This window comes from Cetorhinus maximus, chromosome 1, assembly GCF_964194155.1.
Source record: "Cetorhinus maximus chromosome 1, sCetMax3.hap1.1, whole genome shotgun sequence".
Taxonomy (NCBI): Eukaryota; Metazoa; Chordata; class Chondrichthyes; order Lamniformes; family Cetorhinidae; genus Cetorhinus; species Cetorhinus maximus.
In genome coordinates, this window is record NC_135879.1 from 30110245 (window position 1) to 30132418 (window position 22174).

Below are 22174 nucleotides of genomic sequence, written 5' to 3' on the forward strand. Positions count from 1 at the left end.
GACCTGTAGACCACTCCCACTAGTGACTTCTTTCCCTTACTATTCCTCATCTCCACCCAAACCGATTCTACATCCTGATCTCCTGAACCAAGGTCATCTCTAACTATTGCACAAATGCCATCCTTGATTAACAGTACTACCCCTCTGCTTTTACCTAGTTTCCTATTCTTCTTGAATGATGTATACCCCTCAATATTCGTGACACGATTTTTGCCATCCTGCTGCCATGTCTCCATAATGGCTATCAATCATATTATTTACTTCAATGTGTCATCCCATCCTGGGGATTACCATTGACCAGAAACTGAACTGGACTAGCCATATAAATACTGTGGCTACAAGAGCAGGTCAGAGGTTAGGAATCCTGTGGTGGGTAACTCACCTCCTGACTCCCCAGAGCCTGTCCACCACCTACAGGGCACAAGTCAGGAGTGTGATGGAATACTCTCCACTTGCCTGGATGAGTGCAGCTCCAGCAACACTCAAGAAGCTTTACACCATCCAGGACAAAGCAGCCCATTTGATTGGCACATCATCCACAAACATTCACTCCCTCCACCACCACCAATGAACAGTGATAGTAGTGTTTACCATCTACAAGATGCACTGCAGGAACTCACCAAGACTCCTTACACAGCACCTTCCAAACCCACTGCCATTACTGTATAGTAGGACAACAGCAGCATACGCATAGGAACACCACCACCTGGAAGTTCCCCTCCAAGCCACATGCCATCCTGACTTGGAAATATATCACTGTTCCTTCACTGTGACTGGGGAAAAATCCTGGGACTCCCTCCCTAACAGCACCTTCGGTGTACCTACACTGTATGGAATGCAGTAGTTCAAGAAGGCAGCTCACTACGCCCTTCTAAAACACAATTGGGGATAAATTCTGGCCTAGCCTGCAGCACCCACATCCTATGAAAGAGTATGCAGGAAAAAAAATTCTGAGGCTGAGATGATTGGCCTCCAACAACTCCAACCATCCTTCTTGTGCTAGGTATGACTCTAGCCAGTGGAGAATTTTCTCACCAATTCCCACTGACTTCAATTTTATTAGGGCTCCTTGATGCTGCACTCGGTTAAATGCTGCCTTGATGTTATGGGGAGTTACTCTAACCTCACTTCTGGAATTCAGCTTTTTGGTCCATGTTTGAACCAAGTCTGTAGAGACATCCAGAGCCAAGTGGTCCTGAGCATTGGTCAGCAGTTATTAGCAATTGTCACTTGATGGCACTGTCAAGGATATCTTCTATTACTCTGCTCATCATTGAATGTAGGCTGATGGGGTGATTGGATTGGATTTCTCCTGCTTTTTGTGCACAGAACGTAACTGGGCAAATTTTCACTTTGTTAGGTAGATGCAAGTATTGTAGACATACTGAACAGCTTGGCCAGGGGTGTGGCTAGTTCTGGAGCGCAAGCCTTCCATATTACAGCCAGGATGTGGTCGGAGCCCATAACCTTTGCAGTATCAAATGTACTCAGCTGCTTCTCGATATCACTTAGAGAAATTGAACTGGCTAAATACTGGACCTCTGGAGTAGACCAAGATGGTCCACTCGGCACTCTTGGCTGAATATGGCTGATAGTGCTTTAGCCTCATCTTTTGTACTCATGTGCTGGGCTCTGCCATAATTGCAGATGGTGATATTAATGGTGCCTCCTCCTCTTCCTGTTAATTGTTAATTATCCACTATCATTCATGACTGGATGTGATAGCACTGCAGAGCTTTGATTGAATCCATTGGTTGTGGGAATGCTTAGCTCAGCCTTTTGCATGCTGCTTCCGCTGTTTAGCATGCATGTGGTTCTGTGTTGTAGCTTCACCTCATCTTTGGGTATGCCTGGTACTGCTCCTGGCATGCTTTCCTACATTCCTCATTGAACCAGAGTTGGTCCCTTAGCTTGATGGTAATGGTAAAGTGAGGAATATGCCAAGCCATGAGATTACAGATTGTGGACGAATACAATTCTGTTGCCACTAATAATCCTTAGTGCCTCATGGATGCCCAGTTTTGAGCTGCGAGATCTGTTCGGAGTCTATTCAATTTAGCATGGAGGTGGAGCAATGCAACGCAATGGAGGTTGTCCTCAGTGCACCTACAAAACAACTGTGCCATGGTCACTATTACCAACACTGTCGTGCACAAATGCATCTACAACAGGTAGATTGGTAAGGATGAGGTCAAGTAGTTTTCCCCCATGTGGTGGTTCTCTCACCACCTATTGCAAGCCTAGTCTGGCAGCTATGTCTTTCAGGACTGAGACAGATCAGTGGTTAGTGGTGCTACTTCGCCACTCTTGGTAACGGATATTGAGGTCCCCCACCTAGAGTAAATTCTGTGCCCCTGCTACCCACAGTGCTCTTTTGAAGTGGCATTTAACATAGAAGAGTATTGATTCATCGGCTGAGGGAGGGTGGTAGGTGATAATCATTCCTTGCTTACAATTTGCCTGGTGCCATGAGACTTCATGGGGTCTGGAGTCAATACTGAATACTCCCAGGGCCACTCCCTCCCGATTGTTTACCACTGTGTCACAACTTCTGCTGAGTTTTTCCTTCGGCAGGACAAAACATGTCAAGGGACGGTGAAGAAGAATTCTGGGATGTTGGTTGAAAGGTAAGACCATGAGTATGACTATGTCAGGCTATTGCTTGACTAGCCTGTGGGACAGCTCACCCAATTTTGACACAAGTCCCCATATATTCATGAGGCCAACTTTGCAGAGTCAGCTGGGCTGAATGTAACTTTCACATGCCTGAGGCTGATGCTTAGGTCGATTCTGGATGTTCTACCCTGTTTTGTTCTTATTATACCTTGTCATTGCAGTTTGGTACAACTGAGTGGCTCACAAGGGCATTTCGGAAGTCAGTTAAGCATGAACCACATTGCTGTGGGTCTGAAGTCATGTATAGAGCAGACCAGTTAAGGACAGCAGATTTCCTTCTCTAAAGTGGATCAGATCAGTTTTCACCATTTCTGATAATGAAATAACTCCAGTATAAAAAGTAACCACATTTAATTTCCCCAGGTGCCTTCATGGGATTTAAACTTATATCTCTGAATCATTAGTCCAGGCCTCTGGATTACTAGTTCGGTATCATAACCTCTAGTCTAATGTTCCTCATTATTGTTTCATAGGATCGGCCTCTGATACTTCACCCAAAAGGGCATTATATGGTGAACCTTGGCAGCAAGCATTTGAAGGCTATTTGATCATGGGGATATCACAGCCAAGCTCAAATGTGTGCTTAACCAAAATACACATGGACACACTTTCCATAAAGATCATAGAATTCTTGCTTCCAGCTTTGTTGATGCCCCTTTGCCAACCTGCCAAATATCAACAAACTCAGCAGAAACTGGGAATTGAATTCCTGATTTGCTCAATGATAACTTCCAACAAAAACAAAAAAAAACAAAGGAACTTACCTCAGAAATTCCTTCACAAGGCACATTTTGCAGCAGTAAAGTGTTTATTTATGTGATTTACTCAATGCTCAGAAGCATTTGAACAGTGCCTGGTAGAAGTGAACAATTAGTCATCATGCGTTTTCACTCACCAGGAAATGACAAGCTCCTTATTTACAATGTTAACAGTGGATTTCTGGAACAGAGACAAACACCTTCTACTTGTAGAAAACCTTCATTGTTCAGCTAAATTTAACCCATTTGTCTTTCATCTATACTTCAAAAAGGAATAAACATCTACAGAAATTCAAAAGAACAGCTTGAACTCACTAAAACTGATTTCCATTCTCTGAGAATTTCAAATTTCAGACAGTCTGTGCAAGGAATTTAAAAGCCAAGTTTGTCAGGTTAGGAGCACATGACTTGGAGCCTGTTACACCCTGGTTACAAGTTAGAATAGAATTAATTATATCAAGGCTACAGTACATCAAAAACAACATACAGATATAGAAATTCATCTCGGCCCTTGTTTGCACTCAGAATCATTGCTGCACAGACAGCACATGTCCAATCATATGGGTGCAAGCAGGAGCCAAAATTGGTCAGTGACCTTCCTTATTAAATAGATGAGCTGCCAGTACTATTAGCATTGTTGACTGGTAAATTGCCTAATAGAAAAATGTTGGGAATGTTGGTCACCCCTAATACTATTTAAAGGCAGTCTGCACTTCTTAAAAGGGAAGTGCACCACAGGTACAGACAACGGTCACTGAACACTTCTTACAATGACAGGCATGAGAGATAATGCAAGGGCGCCTTGGTTGTCAGATACTGCTTTGGAGGTAACGATGCAGGAGGTTCAAGAGGAGGAGGAATGTCTTCCCAGCAGGTGGCAAGATCTCCAGACAAACTACTTAGCAGCTGTGGCAGAGCAGGTCTGCACTTGAAACATCATGCCACAGACCTGGTTACAATGCCAGAAGAAGTTTAATGGCCTAACCAGAGTTGTTAAGGTAAGACATCTAACTCAGCTCTTACATTACTCTCTGCTTAAGCCTACAGTAACCGTTATACTCACAAGCTGTTCACCCACCCTGCTGTTCACCAGCGCTCTGCTTCATCTCCTCCATTCATTGCAGCACACTTCACTCCACCTTCCAACTTCCAATTTAACACTCTGCACTAGCTACTTTCCTCACTATTACTTCCTCTAATTTCTGCCACCTTCATCGCACCTGTGCCACTATTCAACCTTGATGTGCAAATCCTCAAATCATCTACATGGCTGTTGTGAAAACTCTGCCTTCTTTCTTGTAGGACAACCTTGCAAGCGACAACAGTGAGTGGGCATGGACAAAAGGAGGAACAGCACCCAATAATGTCATCTCAAGTCAAGGAAGATTTCAGCTTCTCCACTTGATACACTCCCATCATCGCCATGAAGGGTGCATCTTGCAGTGTTCTTGGCCACCTTACATTCTCTCTTCTCACTGAAATCTGACCCTTACAGATTATGCATGATGAAATGCAACTGCGTTCACTAAATGCTAATCCTTGGCAAACTTTTCACTTTCAATGGGAAGAATTATAGAGTACTAGGGGTCAAGGAGCTAGAAGACGACAGCACCAATAAAGACATGATTGTAGCTTAGCAAGCGCTAGTTCTTTACAGGTTAGGCTAGCAGGATCTGTACTGGGATCCTGAAAATACTCACTTCTACTTCTTAGGCAGTCCCTCGGAGTTGAGGATGCTTCCGCTCTTGTTTGATGGGTTCCAGAATGGCTGAAAAGTCCAATGTGCAATCTGCAGACACTGCCACTTGGAGGGTCAGGTAGATAAGTTGTTGGGAAGTTTGTGCCCTCTGATGCCTTGACTTTGCCTCTGCATGCTCCTGACGAAGTCCCTCAATATGTTCAATGCCTTCCTGAATGAACCTCCTCCATTTTGATCAGTCACAAGCTGGAGATTCCCATGAGTCAGCAGAGATGTTTGACCTCCTCAGGGATGCTTTGAGGACATTCCGAAAGAATTTCTCCTGGGAGTCTTAGCCACGACTGAGTTCCCTGTAGAGCAGTTGCCTTCAGAGTCTGGTGTCAGGCATGCGAACGACATATCCTGCCCAGCGGAGCTGATTTTGAGTAATTAGCACCTTGATGCTGGGCATATTGACTTGGGGGAGGAAGCTGCTGCTGGACTGCCTTTCTTGCGACTGGATTTGGAGTGTTTTGCAAAGGCACCATTGGTAGGCCTTGTCTAGTGCTTTGAGGCACCTGCTGTAGGTTGTCCAAGTCTTCAAAACATATCAGAGTGTAATCATCACGGCTGCCCATCTTAGGTTTGAGATGCTGGTCCTTAAATACTCTCTTCCTTAGTCGACTGAAAGCTGAGCTGGCATAAAACACGAGTATGTGCAAGGGGGTTGGTCTGGGGGGCGGTTAGGGTTAGAAGGGTAGAACAATACAGGAAACAACTTTCTAGAAGGAAAACCAACATGCATGTCCTCTGGTAAAAGGCACAGATGAAGACCTCAAAGCCACAGGCTACATAAAAAGGCATGATAACTATAGTGCAGAATATTCTAACTGCACCAGACAACCTGCCAGGGAGCATGCGCACAATAGCATAGAACATCCGGCTCCAAGCTGGATGCAGTTCCTGAGCATGGCATAAAGATCACGCAGTTAACCATGGAGCATTTTCTCAGCTCTCTGAACATTGCCAAGAGGTCCACAATGATGGAACCTCTGGTGACAGCTCTAGCAGCTTTGCTGTGAGCTCAGACTGCTGCCATTGTGGCTTTGGGGTTTAGCATCGCCCCAGGCTTTCAATCAATGAAGAAGAGCATAAACAGGAGCATGGAGAGCATAGACAGGAGGTTCCCAGGCATTATTATACTCCTCCACACTGCTCTAATGCATCGCAGTGGAAGTGAATAGGCGCAGCCACATGACAGTAGCACAGGTCCCATAGGAGAGACTTATTCAGTCCTCTTGCAGCATGCCCCACATCTGCTTTCCTGCTAGCCTTTAAAGCAGTTCTCTTGTCGCTTCCACAAAACCAGGTGGCCTACACCATCCCGACAATGCCAAGGCACAGTAGTCTGCACCTCAACAGCCCATCATGGTGATCTCAGGTGCTCTGAATGGATGATCCAGGCTCCACAATTGGGGGAAACAACCTCGTATGAAAATAGGTCAACAAGCACAAAGGTCAGGCAGTAAGGGATTACATTAGAGTGATTTCAGTTCACCATTAAGAGAACAAAAAATTGTCAAAACCAGAATTTGCAAAATGTGATGTAAAGAGGGTTTTCTTCTGCATTGATATTGGTCTTCATATTCTTAGTTATCTAAGAGGAATAGAAGGATTAATTTGTGCCAGTCATGTGTTCTTTCACAGCCTTTTTATCCTGCATGTTTTCACTTCTCTCCAAAGGCATTAAGACAGGCTTGGGTGCAGTTCCATGATCACTGGTAGCCTTTTGTCATGTGATAGTAAACACTGGCAAGTCGCTCTACATGAAAAGTATCAGGTGCACAATCCTGCCCTCGCCCAGCATTGTACAAAGGTGTTATGTTCTACTGCAGGGTTGCTTTGCTTGCAAACTGGTTGCGCGCTTATCTGTCGGCGGGTGAGTCAATAACAATATACTGCAGACTCAGAGACCAAATATGAAATGAAGCACATGCTATTTATTTACATAGACAACAGAGCACTAACATGATGTGTGCTTCTCCAACCAGACCCTACTCTAGGCTAACATTAACATTGTAGTCCATGCTACTTTCAAGTAATGGGGGAGGGGTGTGGTAGTCTGAGGTGAAATACACCTTTTAAGAGAATGTGAGCAGATTGAAAGCGAAATTACTAACAAGGCCCTGGAATTTTTCTTTTTTACACAGCAGTCAGCTGATCATTCTGTATTGGGTCGTACAGTCACGTGGTCAATCTGCTCACATTCTCCTAAAAGGTGTATTGCACCTCAGATTACCACATCCCTCCCCCATTACTTGAAAGTACATTTTACAATATATTATCTATTTACATAAATAAAGTATTTACAAATTCAGTCTCTCAGGAGGCTTTTTCAAAGAGTTGACCGTTGTAGTTCTACAACTTCGGATAGTTTATCCAAGGCTTCCCTCCCAGGAGTTGTCTGTCCACTAGGCTCCCCAGTATGAACCTCTAAGTTTGCCTCTTTGACTCTCCGAGGCTCAACGAATTCTACAGGTACTTCCAAAGCAAGAGGAGTTCCTTCTACCTGTGCCGTAGGCTCCAAAAGGAATGTTTTCACATTCTTTCGGGCTCCATCGCATGCACTCCTGCTGCCCCTCCCCTCCTAGTTCAACATTATGAAAGACAACTGTCAGGCAGGTTCTGAGAATTAGGATGTTGGGCAAGGGTAAATTCAATACAGAATGATCAGCTGACTGCTGTGTAAAAAAAAAAAAAATTCCAGGGCCTGTTAGTAATTTCGCTTTCTCTTCCTGTGTGTCTTCTTTTGATGGGTTTTTTTCTTGGCAGCGCTGACTTTCATCTCAGCTTTCTTTTCAATTTCCCTATTGACCAGACTAGGTCCAGGCATGAGCTCAACTTGGGAGAACTCAGTGGTTGAGTCTTCCAGCATTTCCTCATCTTTCAGCTCCTTTGGAAACTCACGGGTCTCTATTTTTAAAATTTCTTGGCTCCCGCATAGCTGATTCTTCAGCTCTTCCAGTTCTTTTTTATATTTGCTAGTTGTTTCCTGAAGAATTAGGTATTGTTGTGCTTTCACGGTTAATTGATTCTTTACCTCGGCCAGAGATATGCGGAATTCATTCTGTTCTTCCTCATACGTTTTTAATGGTACAAATTGGGATCTGAGGGAATCTTGCGATATGCAAAAGTCCTTTAGCAGGTTTTCATTTTCTTTTTGGAGATTACTGGCTTCAACTTGAACTCTGTCCTGAAGCATCAGCTTTACGTGTTCCTTCTGTTGAGTCTTTGCATGCTACTTTTTCCAAATTGCAGCATTTCCTGCTTCTGATTGAGATCTCAGTAATCTCCCAAGATTGATCTCTCTTAACCAGTTTCTTCTGAGGAGACTTGGCCTTCTATCACCATTAGGGGAAGGTTAGCAGACTGGCTTCCATATTGTACTGGAACCTTGCATATACCCCTTATTCGTATGTCTTCACCAGTATATGTCTTTAATCTAGCATCTGAGTTTTCCAGTTTTAGTGAGTGGCCTCCTCCATTCAGATGTTTAAATGTGTGTTCTCCTACAACTGTCATGGATGTGCCTGTATCCACCTCCGTTCGGATGGGTTTTCTGTTGACTTCTACTGTCACATAGATTTACCCTGTTTTACCCATTTTTAAGTTGTGTAATGAATAAATATCTGACTCTGTTTGTTCTGGTTCCTCCATGATATTAATTTCACAACTTCTGCCTTTTTGTTTGAAATTTTGTCTCAATCTGTCTTTGCAATATCGCGTAATGTGCCCATTGCAATGGCAGTAGAAAAATGTGGTTCTTTTAAATTGTCGTTCATTTGCAGGCTGTCCAGTTCCATTTCTGCTATGATGAATGTGATTTTTATCCATTAAACTAATGCTTTTTGCTGGTCTGTTAATGGCGGCTGTTTCCCATCTTTCTGAGGAGCCCTGCGCTTCAGCGCCATTTCTAGCCGGTCCCTCCCTCCCAACGCGACGGACGGCACCATTTTGAGCTCCCTTGATTGCTTCTGAATCCCTGACCACGCTCTCCATTGCAAGCGCCAACTCCAGCACCTTGCTGAAGTCTAAATTTGTTTCTGACAAAAACCTTTTTTGAATGGCGTCTTTGTTAATCCCACACATTAATCGGTCTCTTAACATGTCATTAATCGACGTCCCAAACTCAGTACTCTGGCAGTTGTTTCAAGGTTGCTACATAGCAAGTGACTGTCTCTCCAGGGGCATGACACCTCGAATTGAATTTAAAACGCTGCGTTGTTACCAAGGATTTCAGCTGAAAGTGGCTTTTCACAAGATTCACCAGCTCATCAAAGCTCTTGGAGTCTGGGGCGTTGGATGCTGTTAGACTACGAATTAGGCCGTATGTTTTACTGCCACATGTCGATTAGAGGATCGCCCACCTCTTCTCCTCCCCTGATATGTCGTTGGCCAAAAAGAAAAACGTTCAGTATAATGTGACCAGTCATCGGTGATCTGATCAAACGATTCGATGCAGCCAAATTGTGACATACTGGAGGGAGGTAATTTCGACGACTGTGGTGAGGGCTGTACTTACAATTGGCCTGCAAGGCACGGCTGATTAACTTCAGTTGAGTTTTCGCGGCTTTCCTTGATGTCGTCGACTGGTCGTGTTTTGGCTCGTCGCCAGTTGTTATGTTCTCGCTTTGCTCGCGAACCAGTTTCACGCTTATCTGTTGGCGGGTGAGTTGATAACAATATACTGCAGATGCAGAGGCCAATGTGAAATGAAGCACATGCTATTTATTTACACAGACAACAGAGCACTAACGTGATGTGTGCTTCTCCAACCAGACCCTACCCTATACTAACATTAACATGGTAGCCCACACTACACAGCTATTGGGTCTTACAGTCACATGGTCAATCCGCTCATATTCTCTTAAAGGTGTATTGCACCCCAGATTACCACAAAAGGTGACAACATGAATACCAATGTCAGCAAGTCTGCTGATTTTGCTTTTCCTTTCCATCACTCGTGGGAGCAGAAGCCAATTTCTGCATCCTCCGGGGCTGGCCTAATGCCAGGTCACCAGGCCTGACACCAGGTAGTTCAGTGTAATTTAAGAACTTAAACATGGACCTTGGTCTAAATCTCTTCCTAAAAATAGGAAGTACATTTACTCACTGAACCATTAATTCATCAAATCCTACTGCACTTCAGGCATCTAATAACCTGCGTATGTTTGATTTCCCTTTTAAATTATGTTTCAAAGATGACATACTTGGCACACATCGGAGCAGTAGATTAGGTTAGCACTTTTGAAAAAAAATTCAACTCTGCTCCAAAACAGCCTGAGGCTAGCAGATTCTAAGCTACATTATATAAGGCCCAAAAAATCTCTCTCCTAGGGTGTCAACTGCATTCATAAACTAGATTGTAGTTTTTCAACTAAAATGGTTCAACAGAAAGTAGCCAAACAATTGTTACCAATGATCACAATTTACAAAATACAAAATTTATTTTAATATGTGTTACTTAATTAAATTCATCAAACCAATTTTTTTTTTAATTAAAGAAAACTACATAATCCTAGAATACAATCAAACACTTTTCATGGCAGTAAAAATCAAGTTGAAATCATCCAGAATTGAGTATCTGTCAGGTCAATACTCACTGATAGTTAATGCTGTGCTCCTGTTATCTCTGCACTCCACAATGTCGCATCGTTCCAGGACTATTACCTCAGCAGGGTCTGATGTCTGCGGGAAACGAATGAGAAAAATTAGAAATCCAAGCACCTCGACAAACTCCTACATAAGTGTCCACTGACTATGTGCAGCAGCTGTTGAAATGGTCCACCTCTCTTGTAATGAATTAACCACTGGGATTAGGAAAAGCCTGTGATTAGGCAAAGTCTACAGACAAATTCAATTGATAATTATTCTTCGAGGAACTCTGTCTCAGTCCACTCAACCTCAATAAAATGACATTTCCCATGCAAAAAAAAGAATTAACATTGTAGATGTAAAGCCACATTTACAGATACATCACCAATTTGACAAAGGAATATACAAAATCTATAAAGTAGCACATTAAAATAACAGTCACGGAAAAAACATCAGCAATATGCATGTCCAACAATATTGTTGGAAAACCCTTGATGTAGTGTTCAATGAAATGAAAAGGAAGCAAAAGGATGTCAGAAATGTTTTTACCTTCAGTAAACTGGTTTCAAATGTTACATCCAATGTTTCTTTGCACTGTGCCAAGAAGTGTTCAGAAAATAGTTGTCATAAATATATCAATAATACAGTGCAGTGCACTTGAGATCAATTTCAACATGATGAAAGCTTCTTTAATTCTAATTATTTTTGTCCGCATACAAATGGCGTTCAAAATTATAAGGCGTTTTGATCGAGGGAGAAACCGTTTCCTTTGGCAAGTGGATCAGCAACCAGAGGTTACAGATTTAAAATAATTGGCGAAAGAACTAGAGGCAAAATGAGGAGAAATTTTTTTCATACAGGTGATGGTTAAGATCTTGAATGCACCACCTGAAAGTTGGTCGAATCAGATTCCATAGGAACTTTCAAAGCCTAAATCTTAAATCTGTGTCTTCTGGTTAGTGAGTAGCCAAGTAAACAGTTTAGGTAAAAGCTAAATACTGCGGATACTGGAAACCTGAAACAAAAACAGAAAATGCCGGAAAAACTCAGCAGGTCTAACAGCATCTGCAGAGAGAAAAACAGAGTTAACATTTCGAGTCTGTATGGCTCTTCTTCAGACGTTTCGGACTCGAAACGTTAACTCTGTTTTTCTCTCCACAGATGCTGTTAGACCTGCTGAGCTTTTCCAGCATTTTCTGTGTTTGTTGTAGTAAACAATTTATCCTATTTACTCCATCAAAACTCCTCATGATTTAGAAAATATCTATTAATTCTCTCTTAACTTTCTCCGATCTAAGGGGAACAATCCCAGCTCTCCAGTGCCTTCACCATAACTGAAGTCCCTCATTCCTGGCATAATTCTGTAGCCCCTCCAAGCAGAAAGTTGAACTGTAACCTAACCAGTGCAATTTCAGGCATATTTTGTGCGCAAATTTATAGAAATTCTACTCCATAATATTTGATTTAATGATTTGTTGAGAAAAATTAGAAACCAGAGCACCTCTACAAGCTCCTACATAAGCGTCCATTGACAATGTGCAGCAGCTATTGAAATGGTCCACCTCTCTTGTAATGAATTAACCACTGGGATTAGGAAAAGCCTGTGAAGACTAACTTGTAGGATTGTGGGGGGGACAAAAACTGGCCTGGGGAACTAAATTAAACATAAACTAGGTTGTAGTTTTTCAACTAAAATGCTTCAAATCCTTTCAAAGTGCCAGCTCAGGCAGAGTGTCTGTCTTCTCTGCTATGAGATTCCATAGTTGAAAACCATTGTGAATCATATTTATAGACAGTACTAGTCAATTTGACATACAAATTTCTATAAAACAACAAATTATTAAATCAAATATTGTGGAGGAGAATATCTACAAATTTGCACACAAAATGCACCTGAAATTGCACTGGTTAGGTTACAGTTCAACTTTCTGCTAAAATTTATTTGCATAATCACAAAGGTAATGAACAAGCACAACCCAGCAGTGTAATAGAATGCTATTGTTTTGTTTCATTTTCTTTCCACCAAAACGTGCTTCTTGCTGTATTTAAGAGTGATACCATGTTGCAGTTTTATTAATACAGCTGAAAATGGATTTATAACCAAAAATAAGCATTTTTAATAAGGGTGTTGACTCCTTCACCTGCAAGTACCCAAAGCAATAAAAAAAACTATACTGAACCATTTAAGTCTCACTGATGTACACTAGTCAATTTCTTAGTAAATTAAATATTTTTTGATATGGAAAAACTTTTTAAATGTGCCTAGAGAGCACGTGCACATTGGAAATCGAATGCACACTCTTGAAAAATCCCCGAGTCTCTCCATCTCCCGATTTTACTTTTCTCCATTAAGGCCCTCCTTATAGCCTCTCTTTGACAAAGCTTTCACTCAACCCCACCCCCCACCTCTTTTATTTTTGAGCATGTTACCCATAAGCCCCTAAAGTGGCTTGGAATATTCTTCTACATGAAAGGCTCTATATAAATGCAAGTTGTTGGAGTCCAGGAACATAGAAGAGCATGTCAAGGCCTTGGAGGGGCTACAGAATTATACCAGAAATGAAGGACTTCAGTTATGGTGAAGGCACTGGAGAGCTGGGATTGTACTCCTTAGAACAAAGAAAGTTAAGGAAGAGTTAATAGATATTTTCTAATCATGAGGAGTTTTGATGGAGTAAATAGAATAGACTGTTTACTAGGCTACTCACTAACCAGAAGACACAGATTCAAGAAAATTGGCAAAAGAACCAGAAGGTAGTTGAAGAGACATCTTTTCTACACAGAAATTTGTTATGAGGTGCGCATGACTGCCCTTGACATCAAGGCCATATTTGACCGAGTGTGGCATCAAGGAGCCCTGGCAAAACTGGAGTCAATGGAAATCAGGGGAAAAACCCTCCACTGGTTGGAGTCATACCTAGCACAATGGAAGGTGATTGTGCTTGTTGGAGGTAAGTCAGCTCAGCTCAAGGACATCACTGCAGGAGTTCCTCAAGGTAGTGTTTTAGGCCCAACCATCTTCAGCTGCTTTATCAATGACCTTCCTTCCATCATAAGGTCAGGAGTGGGGATCTTCACTGATGATTGCACAATGTTCAGCACCATTCGCAACTCCTCAGATATTGAAGTAGTCCATGTCCAAATGCAGCAAGACCTGGACAATATCCAGGCTTGGGCTGACAAGTGGCAAGTAACATTCGTGCCACATAATTGTCAGGTAATGACCATCGCCAACAAAAGAGAATCCAACCATCGCCCCTTGATGTACAATGGCATTACCCCAATATCAACATCCAGCGGTTTACCATTGACCAGGAACTCAACTGGACCAGCCATATAAATACTGTGGCTACAAGACCAGGTCAGAGGCTTGGAATCCTGTGACAAGTAACTCGCCTCCTGACTCCCCAAAGCCTGTCCACCATCTACAAGGCACAAGTCAGGAGTGTGATGGATTACTCCCCACTTGCCTGGATGAGTGCAGCTCCCACAACACTCAAGAAGCTTGACACCGTCCACTATCCTATGATAGCACCTTCCAAGCCCACGACCACTACCATCTAGAAGGACAAGGGCAGCAGATAGATGGGAACACTACCACCTGGAAATTCGCCTCCAAGTCGCTCGCCATCCTGACTAGGAAATATATCGCCGTTCCTTCACTGTCACTGGGTCAAAATCCTGGAACTCCCTTCTAACAGCACTGTGGGTGCACCTATACTACATGGACTGCAGTGATTCAAGAAGGCAGCTCACCAGCACCTTCTCAAGGGCAACTAGGGATGGACAATAAATGCTGGTCCAGCCAGCAAAGCCCACATCCCGTGAATGAATAAAAAAAAATCTCTACTGCACCAACTGAGAGTGTAGTGGAATCAGATTCAATAGATAACAAAACTGCTTTTAGAGATGGTGAAAATAGTGAAATGTTGCCTACAGATAGTATTTTTTTCATTAGTTGGTTGATTTTTTTTATATACATAGTGCTTCATGCAGCACTGTTCATACTTTAAAAGGAAGCCAGGCACTTCCCTATGTTTTATCAACATTTTCCCAAGACCCAAGGACATGCATCATATCCAAAATATTTATTTGCATCGGTATCATGTTATTTCAGACAGGACATCAGCTTTTCCATTGCAGTTAAAGTTTAGAATCTCTGCTAAAAATATTGCCACCACAATGAACTGAATGAGTCATCTTTGATAATGAAGCCCAATGTCTGTATTTATATGTATGATTTTTTGATTTATAATAATGCTAAATCAAGCCCTGTAAGTAATTGAATATAGCCCAAGCAGATTAATAAAAGGATAACATGATCCCATTTTACCAATGATATCAAGAGAACTGTTTCTCCAGGTCAATTTGTTTCTGAAAATAAAACCTCACTAAGTATGTTGCTTAATTCTTTGGGCCAAACTAAAGTGGATTTAAGAAGGAAATCTTGGGCAGAATTTTACGTTCCCCACCACCGGGTTTGTAGGCAGGGACGGCTGTAAAACTCTTCAAATGGCCTTCCCACCGGGCTCGCGTCCACCCCGACTTCACTGCAATTTTACATTGGGATGGGTGAGACCTAGGTCAGCCCCTGTCCTTGCCCCAGTTGAAACCCTTAAGTGGCCTATTAAAGGCCACTTAAGTGCCATTTCCCGCCCAGCCTCAATGTTTAGGTTGGTGTGAGCAGATTAGGGACAGGGGTAGCCCAAAAAGTGACACTGCTCAGGCCTCGGGCGGGGAGTGGGGGCGGGTGGGGGGGGGAACCAACCCCCTAAAAAAGGCCTGGCCACTGGGGATGCTTCCTATCCCCCCCACCCCACCCCCACTGAACTCTCCACCAACGCCCCTACCACACTCTGCCTAGGCCTCATCTCTCATCCCCGCCTTCATCTCCTCTCCCACCCCAAGGCCCCCAAAACTTACCCGATCCCGGACTCCAGAGACTTTGGCCGGAATTTTCCAGCTTTTCGCGCCGGCGGGATCTTCTAGTCCCGCCGATGTGAATGGAGATTTCAAAGGCTCATCCGCGTGGCCGTGGGGGAGCCTGTAAAATTCTGGCCTCAGGCTCTGGAGGCTGCTTGCAGTCCTAGTTCTGTCCACTGCAGCTTCTGGCGCTGATGGGACTGGAGAGCTGCCAGCCAATCAGATTGGCTGGTAGCTCTCTGCGGGGCAATTTCCTCCAGGGTAAGGGATAGAAGTCCCACACCCATCCAACTAACACTCCTTGGAGCGTGAAATGGCTTCAGGGCAACCATTATCGGTGGGGATGGGGTCACCGTCGACTCCTCAGATGGAGGGAAGGGAAATTCTGCCATCTGAAAAATCCTAGCCCTCATGGCTAGTGCTGAGTAAGTTCATACAACATGCCTGGCATTACAACAACAATTTGCATTGATATAGCACTTTTAACATAGTAAAACATGTCAAACAGAGTCAGAAATTCAAATGTTCTGAAACTGAAGTCCAATTTTTGAACCCAAGGAAGAGCCTTTCCATTGTTTTCCTGAAGTACAGGTAGAATAACTTGTTTTTTTTTAACACAAACGTTCATCATCCCTACTTTTGCCACTTAATTATTTGAAATTAGTCTACAGAATATAAGTCTAAACATTTTGAAACATTCGGGGGAAAACTTTACTTAGGCCCATCTCTCTCCATTTAGCAAATTATGAAAAATTTCTTCTGAACACGAGTTCACTTTCTGCAGCCACTGATTTATAGAATCACAATGCAAAGGACAGTGAGAAGGAGAGGAGCAGCAAACAGACAGGAAGTGGATGGCCTTATGGGAGCAAACTGGAGGGGATAAAGAAATCTGTTTTCCACCGCCATATTTAAACACACTTCGAAAACTGATTTTCAACCTCAGGAAGACTGATGACATGGCAGCACTTAGGCAGAGGAAAATGAAGCAACCGTACTCATTCATATTTCACAGCCAAAATTCAGGTTTGCAAAGTTAAATCCAACTCTAAACTAGCTGAGTAATAAAGCTGTGATATTTAACTTGTGCTGCAGCTACACTGTGGCTGCCAGTCTGAAAGCAGCATTTGCCAGCTTCAACATGCGCTCAGCAGATTCCTGTCTTAGAATGTGGACTAAACTCAAGGTGAATTGGGGAGGTTTCACAGACATCCTTTAACACAGGCTTGTCCAACCTTTTCACGTGGGGGGGACCACATTTCAATTTTTCTCATACTCAGGGGTGGGGGGGGGAGGGGGCCGATAAACAAATTTTAGAAAGATAGGGTTTGACACAACATTAAACATGAATTTCAAAAATCAAGCTGACGTACGAAAGGAAGCAACTTGCTGAGCAAAAAACAAAATGTCACAGCAATAAATTGACAATTTTAAAAATGGGTAATAAATAAAGACGACCATTAGAGTGTGAAGGGGGTGAGAGTCTGTGTATCCAGCTCACTCACTCCCAGTCTCAGGTGCTCACTCACACACCCTCACCCACACTGAGAATAGGTGAGAGTGCCTGTTGGTGTGTGGGGGTGAGGGTGAATGAAAACCCTGAGACTGGGATTGAGCCTTTTCTCTTTTCTCTCACACTTTTCTCTCCTTCTCACTCTGCCTCTTTCTCTCTCACACACACACACACGCTCACCCCTCGCGCACACTCAGCCACCCTCACTAAATTGGCTGGGGTGGTGGAGGGGAGGTGGGGGAGAGCAGAAGAGAACCTGGAGCAAGGCCTGAGGCCTAGCGGTGTCCGAACGGGTGCCATCAACGGTGGCATCAAGAACCGTGGGAACACGGGGAGAACCGGGCCAGAGCACCAGGAGTGGCGTGAAAGCGGCCGGAGCCAGGCCAGAGCACCAGGAGTGGTGGGAAGGTGGTTGGAGCCACGGGAAAGTGTGGTGAGCGGAGGCCCTGCGCACTCCGGGGTCTCCCTATCTTCACATATTCACAGTTGCCAGAGTTCGCTGCTCCTCCAACCACAGCCTGGTTCTCTCCCATGTTTACTGCTGTTAGGCTAAATGGTGAGCAGCAAACACATGAGAGAAACAGACCGTCATTGGAGGAGCAGACCCCTGCAGAATTCTTCAAACTCAACGACCCATCTTACCGGCATTTTCAACAATCGCTCCGTGGGCCATGTAGAGAGGCTTCTGGGGCCGTAACGCCATTCACAGGTTGGACAATAATTTTTAATTTGAAGTAAAAAGGCAGGAACATCTACTTAATTAGGGAAAGAGCAGGTGTGATACAAAAGTTTAAAAGTTACAGGAGGTAACAGATTGCCTGAAACTCTTAATGTATGATTTGTACTGTACTGGAGATATAGTGCAAGCATTATAAATTTATGGCTTTGGTGCACTCAGGTTTCAGATTGGAACCAGCACCCGAGCTGTACTCTCACTTTCAATCACCACTTGAAACATGGAGGTAACAATGTAACTGCAACTTGCAAATACTTCTTAAAATTTGCAAAAATGTGATACAATTTGATAGATTTTTCAGATAGATCTTTCATTCCTAATGAGCAGATATTTAAACCATGTGAACCTTCAGTATTTCAATTGGTCAGAATTTAGCTTGTCTACAAATGGGTACACAGAATTTCATTTGGTACTGATTCAAACTGATTGTTCATAGATCTTAATGTATTATCACATAATGAGATTCAGAAATGTTAATTACCTAATTTACAAATAGAATGACTACCATGGCGCACGGAAGTTAAAATGAAGGGAAATCTTATAATTGTTAATACAATAAATCAATGGGGACAGTAGATAAAATTATTACTGATAGAAGGGGGGGAGACAATGGCGTGGTGGTATTGTCATTGGACTAGCATTCACGAGACCCAGGGTAATGCTATGGGAACTTGGTTCAAATCCCGCCATGGCAGATGGTGGAATTTGAATTCAAAATCTGGAATTAAAAGTCCAATGATGACCATGAAACCTTCGTCAATTGTTGTAAACAATCCCATGTCCCATGAATAAAAAAAAGCTTATAGCATCTATGATTGGTGAGATTTTTGTGTCTGCTTAAACACTTTCTACACCAAATTTCTTTCACAATTACATACTGTTAGTTAAAAAAATACAAAAGATAATACCTTGTTTTGTTCGCTTGTAGAACTACAAGTTGAACTTACACAGCACTCCCAAATGCACCTTACTCTTTTCACAAATTTAAATATTATCCTAAGCAATGAAATACTGTAATAATGTCAACCCCTCCTCCTAAGCTTTCAACACATCTCTGAAAAGGGTTTTGTAACTTTCAAACAAATAAGCGCAGGTTATTTTGAGAATGAGTAAAATTGAGGGTGGGGGATAGAATTTTAAATTGGCATTGCAATCCCATGGAGGAAGAGATAAGATGGACTCACTAATAGCTTAGGAGTACTCAAGGGGTTAATAGAGAAATCTTAGAGGCTGGAAATGTCAACAAAAAAGCCAAGAAACACAGCTGGTCAGTCAGCAACTGAAAGAAATTTATTTTAATGTTTCAAGTGGAACCTTCATGATAACTAAATTGTGTCACCTGAAAGTTAACCTGCCTTTTCTTTGTCAGGCGTGTACTGACCTACTAAGTATTTCTTCTTTTTTATAACAGCCCAAGCTGTTAGGAATAGTTACAGAGGTGAACTGGGAATTGTGCCATTATCCATGTAATTTATGCCATTCTTGAAGACTCTACATAATAATGATGAAATAATTTAATCGCTTAGACCCAACAGAATGTTATACATTATAAAATCTTGCAGCAGGTTTGCAGTCCAACACTCAGTTGCATCATACTGCACAGGTGCTTGCTTTCAATGCCTTCTAAAACCCTCGATAGCCCAACAAAAATCTTCCTTTTATGAAATTGCAAATGGCATATTATCCAGCAAAGCAATTAAATAACATTCTTTATGATCTAGACATAAATTGTACCTTGTTAACAGTTAATTTTTTTAAATACATGCCTTTTGTGTACTTGAAACTTTATGCAACATCATTTTCAGAAGCGTCTATATTTAGCAAGTCCGTTACAAATCCTGTAGCAAGTAGCTTCAGATGATTTAGGATTTAATGGCATGAGACGTTTGTTGAACAGCTGCAATGGCATCAAAGAGGATACTACATCAACTTTATTGGTAGTGTTTCTGAGACAATGCTTATGCAAGCTCATAAAACATGCACACTGTCTCTTCAAATGATGCTTCAAGAATGGAGACAACTGTGCATGATTGGATATTGCGAAACAAGGATGAAGCCAGTCTCTGTAGGGATTTGATCAGAGCTTTTAATTAGCCTACACAGGCACTGAGGTACCTTGTTCCAGTCTGCTGTACTAATAGTCACCTCATGGAAGAATGCTCAGTCATTTTTCACCGACAGCTCACTAACCAACAGCATTAATCCATCATCCTGTGACATCAGCTAGCTGGCATCAAGTTGACAGCATAAAACTGGCAATTTGCATTCATTCACTGCCACATCTGTACTACTACAACATTTTCAGATAAACTGACAGCCCCTCAAAAGTGAAAAATGACTGCTCAGAATTGGTTTTACACTACATATATTGTGTTAGAAGCTGCAGGGGTCACTCCCAGCTTTGCTAGAAAGGATTGCACACCGTTTTTGGTGAATATTTACACATGTTAGTAAGGTCACACCAATTTTCTTACAGGCATTCAAGAATACAAGTTAAAACAGAGCACATCATGATAATCATGAATTCTGATATCTAACCAAACATTTCGATGTTCCCAAAACATTTGTTTAACAAACATGCAAAGCAAGTCAATAGGTATTACTGACAACCCCTAGATCTGCTCTAGGTCAACTGAAAATTTTCAAAATTGGGATTGATAGATTTTTGTTAGGCAACTGCATTAAAGGTTACAGAATAAAGATGGGTTGATGGAGTTAAGGTACAGACCAGTCACGATTCAATTGAATGCTGAAACAGGTTCGAAGACTGAATGGCCTTCTTTGTCCTAATTTACTCCATTAAAATATCACTAAAACTCAAGTGCTCAAAAATATAACGTGAATTAGGCAAAAAAACAGCAAAAAAATTAAATATCTTACACCAATAGATAACAAAAGCAAAGAGTGAGCCGGAAAATGTTATCCTTAATGGTTGATCCTAATCCATTACAAAATGGAACAGTTTATTGAAGTGCACTTTCAGATTTTCAGCAGGACAAAGGTGAAATAACTTACAAGTAGAAAGAACCCAAGGGCATCATTATACAGCAGGCGCCCACTCACAATGCCTCTCCAATCATAATGAAAGATAAAGTTTTTACAATTCCCAAGAGAAATTAGAGCTAATGGAAAATCAAGGTACATTACATTCTTTGAGGATCTCGCACCATATTTTTCTAAACTGAAATTGGACACACAACTCAATGCATCATTGTGAAGCTGAAATTGCTCTCATTGGCGCACAAATATGTAGTACAACTAGCCATAACAAGATAAAATATGTTGTTTTATGCCTTGGTCTTTTATAAACAAAAGGCAACAAGAACAGCTCAGACCACAAGTAACTTTCTGACATGTTGGCAAAGCAGAACCAAAGAACAGACTCTGCTGTGCACCAAGGTCCCAGATGCCACATTGCCCACACTATGCCATTATCAGCTCATACTTTCAGGTTGCAGCACAACTTATATCTAGCTGAAATGTGCAAGAAAAAGTCTACATCCGCCTGATCTGCCCAATTTATTTCACCACACAATTTTAGACAAAATGAAATTTAGCAAGCATTTTTTCAGGAAGGTGGTATCCTTTTATTTAAAATGGGAGTGTGGGATTTAACAATCATTGGGCTTTCCTTAAGCCATCCATGTTTGTCTATCTTTACTTTGAAATAAATGAAACATTAAAACAAGAGAATATAGATTGTCTAAAATAAATGTACCTAATTCAACTTCAGTAAGTGGGATGAATGTTAATTCAAATGCAGAAGACAAGTGGCAGAACAACTAAAATAGCTTAAATAAGTGATCAGAGTCCCTGTGATCAGGAGAGAAATGGGAGAGAAGCAATTAATGTCATTAACTTGACCAAGAGGGTTTTGTTTCAATCTAATTTACAAATAGGTGCACACATGCCACCCCACAGATTTTGAACTAGCTGAGGATCTAGTATGCAAAATTAAATGCTAAGTATTCATCTTCAATTATGTCGAAACCCCTGTGCAACACAAATAGAGAGGTAATATTCTATTACTCCTTTTTACTGAATCGCTGCAGTCACCTTCAATTTTAAATTAATCACTCAGCTTCTTTTATTGGCCATTTATAGACTAACATTGTACCTCATTTGCATTTATGTAATTGCCACAGCCTCTTCATTTGTTCAGTTAAAAATTGTTCAAATACCCTATTATTTCAGTAACCAGAACTCAGTATTGTGAAGTACTTTGAGATTATGGA

General features: G+C 42.0%; 1 protein-coding gene across 3 annotated transcripts in view; it reads right to left on the bottom strand.

Annotated features, from left to right (window-relative positions):
- Positions 1 to 22174, bottom strand: part of inpp4b (inositol polyphosphate-4-phosphatase type II B) — a 915802-nt gene that overhangs the window by 566066 nt on the left and 327562 nt on the right. For all 3 annotated transcript variants that reach the window (XM_078539235.1, XM_078539226.1, XM_078539253.1), the window contains exon 4: positions 10776 to 10860. In XM_078539235.1, coding sequence (XP_078395361.1) covers positions 10776 to 10860 — 85 coding nt within the window. The remainder of the gene's footprint in view (positions 1 to 10775; positions 10861 to 22174) is intronic.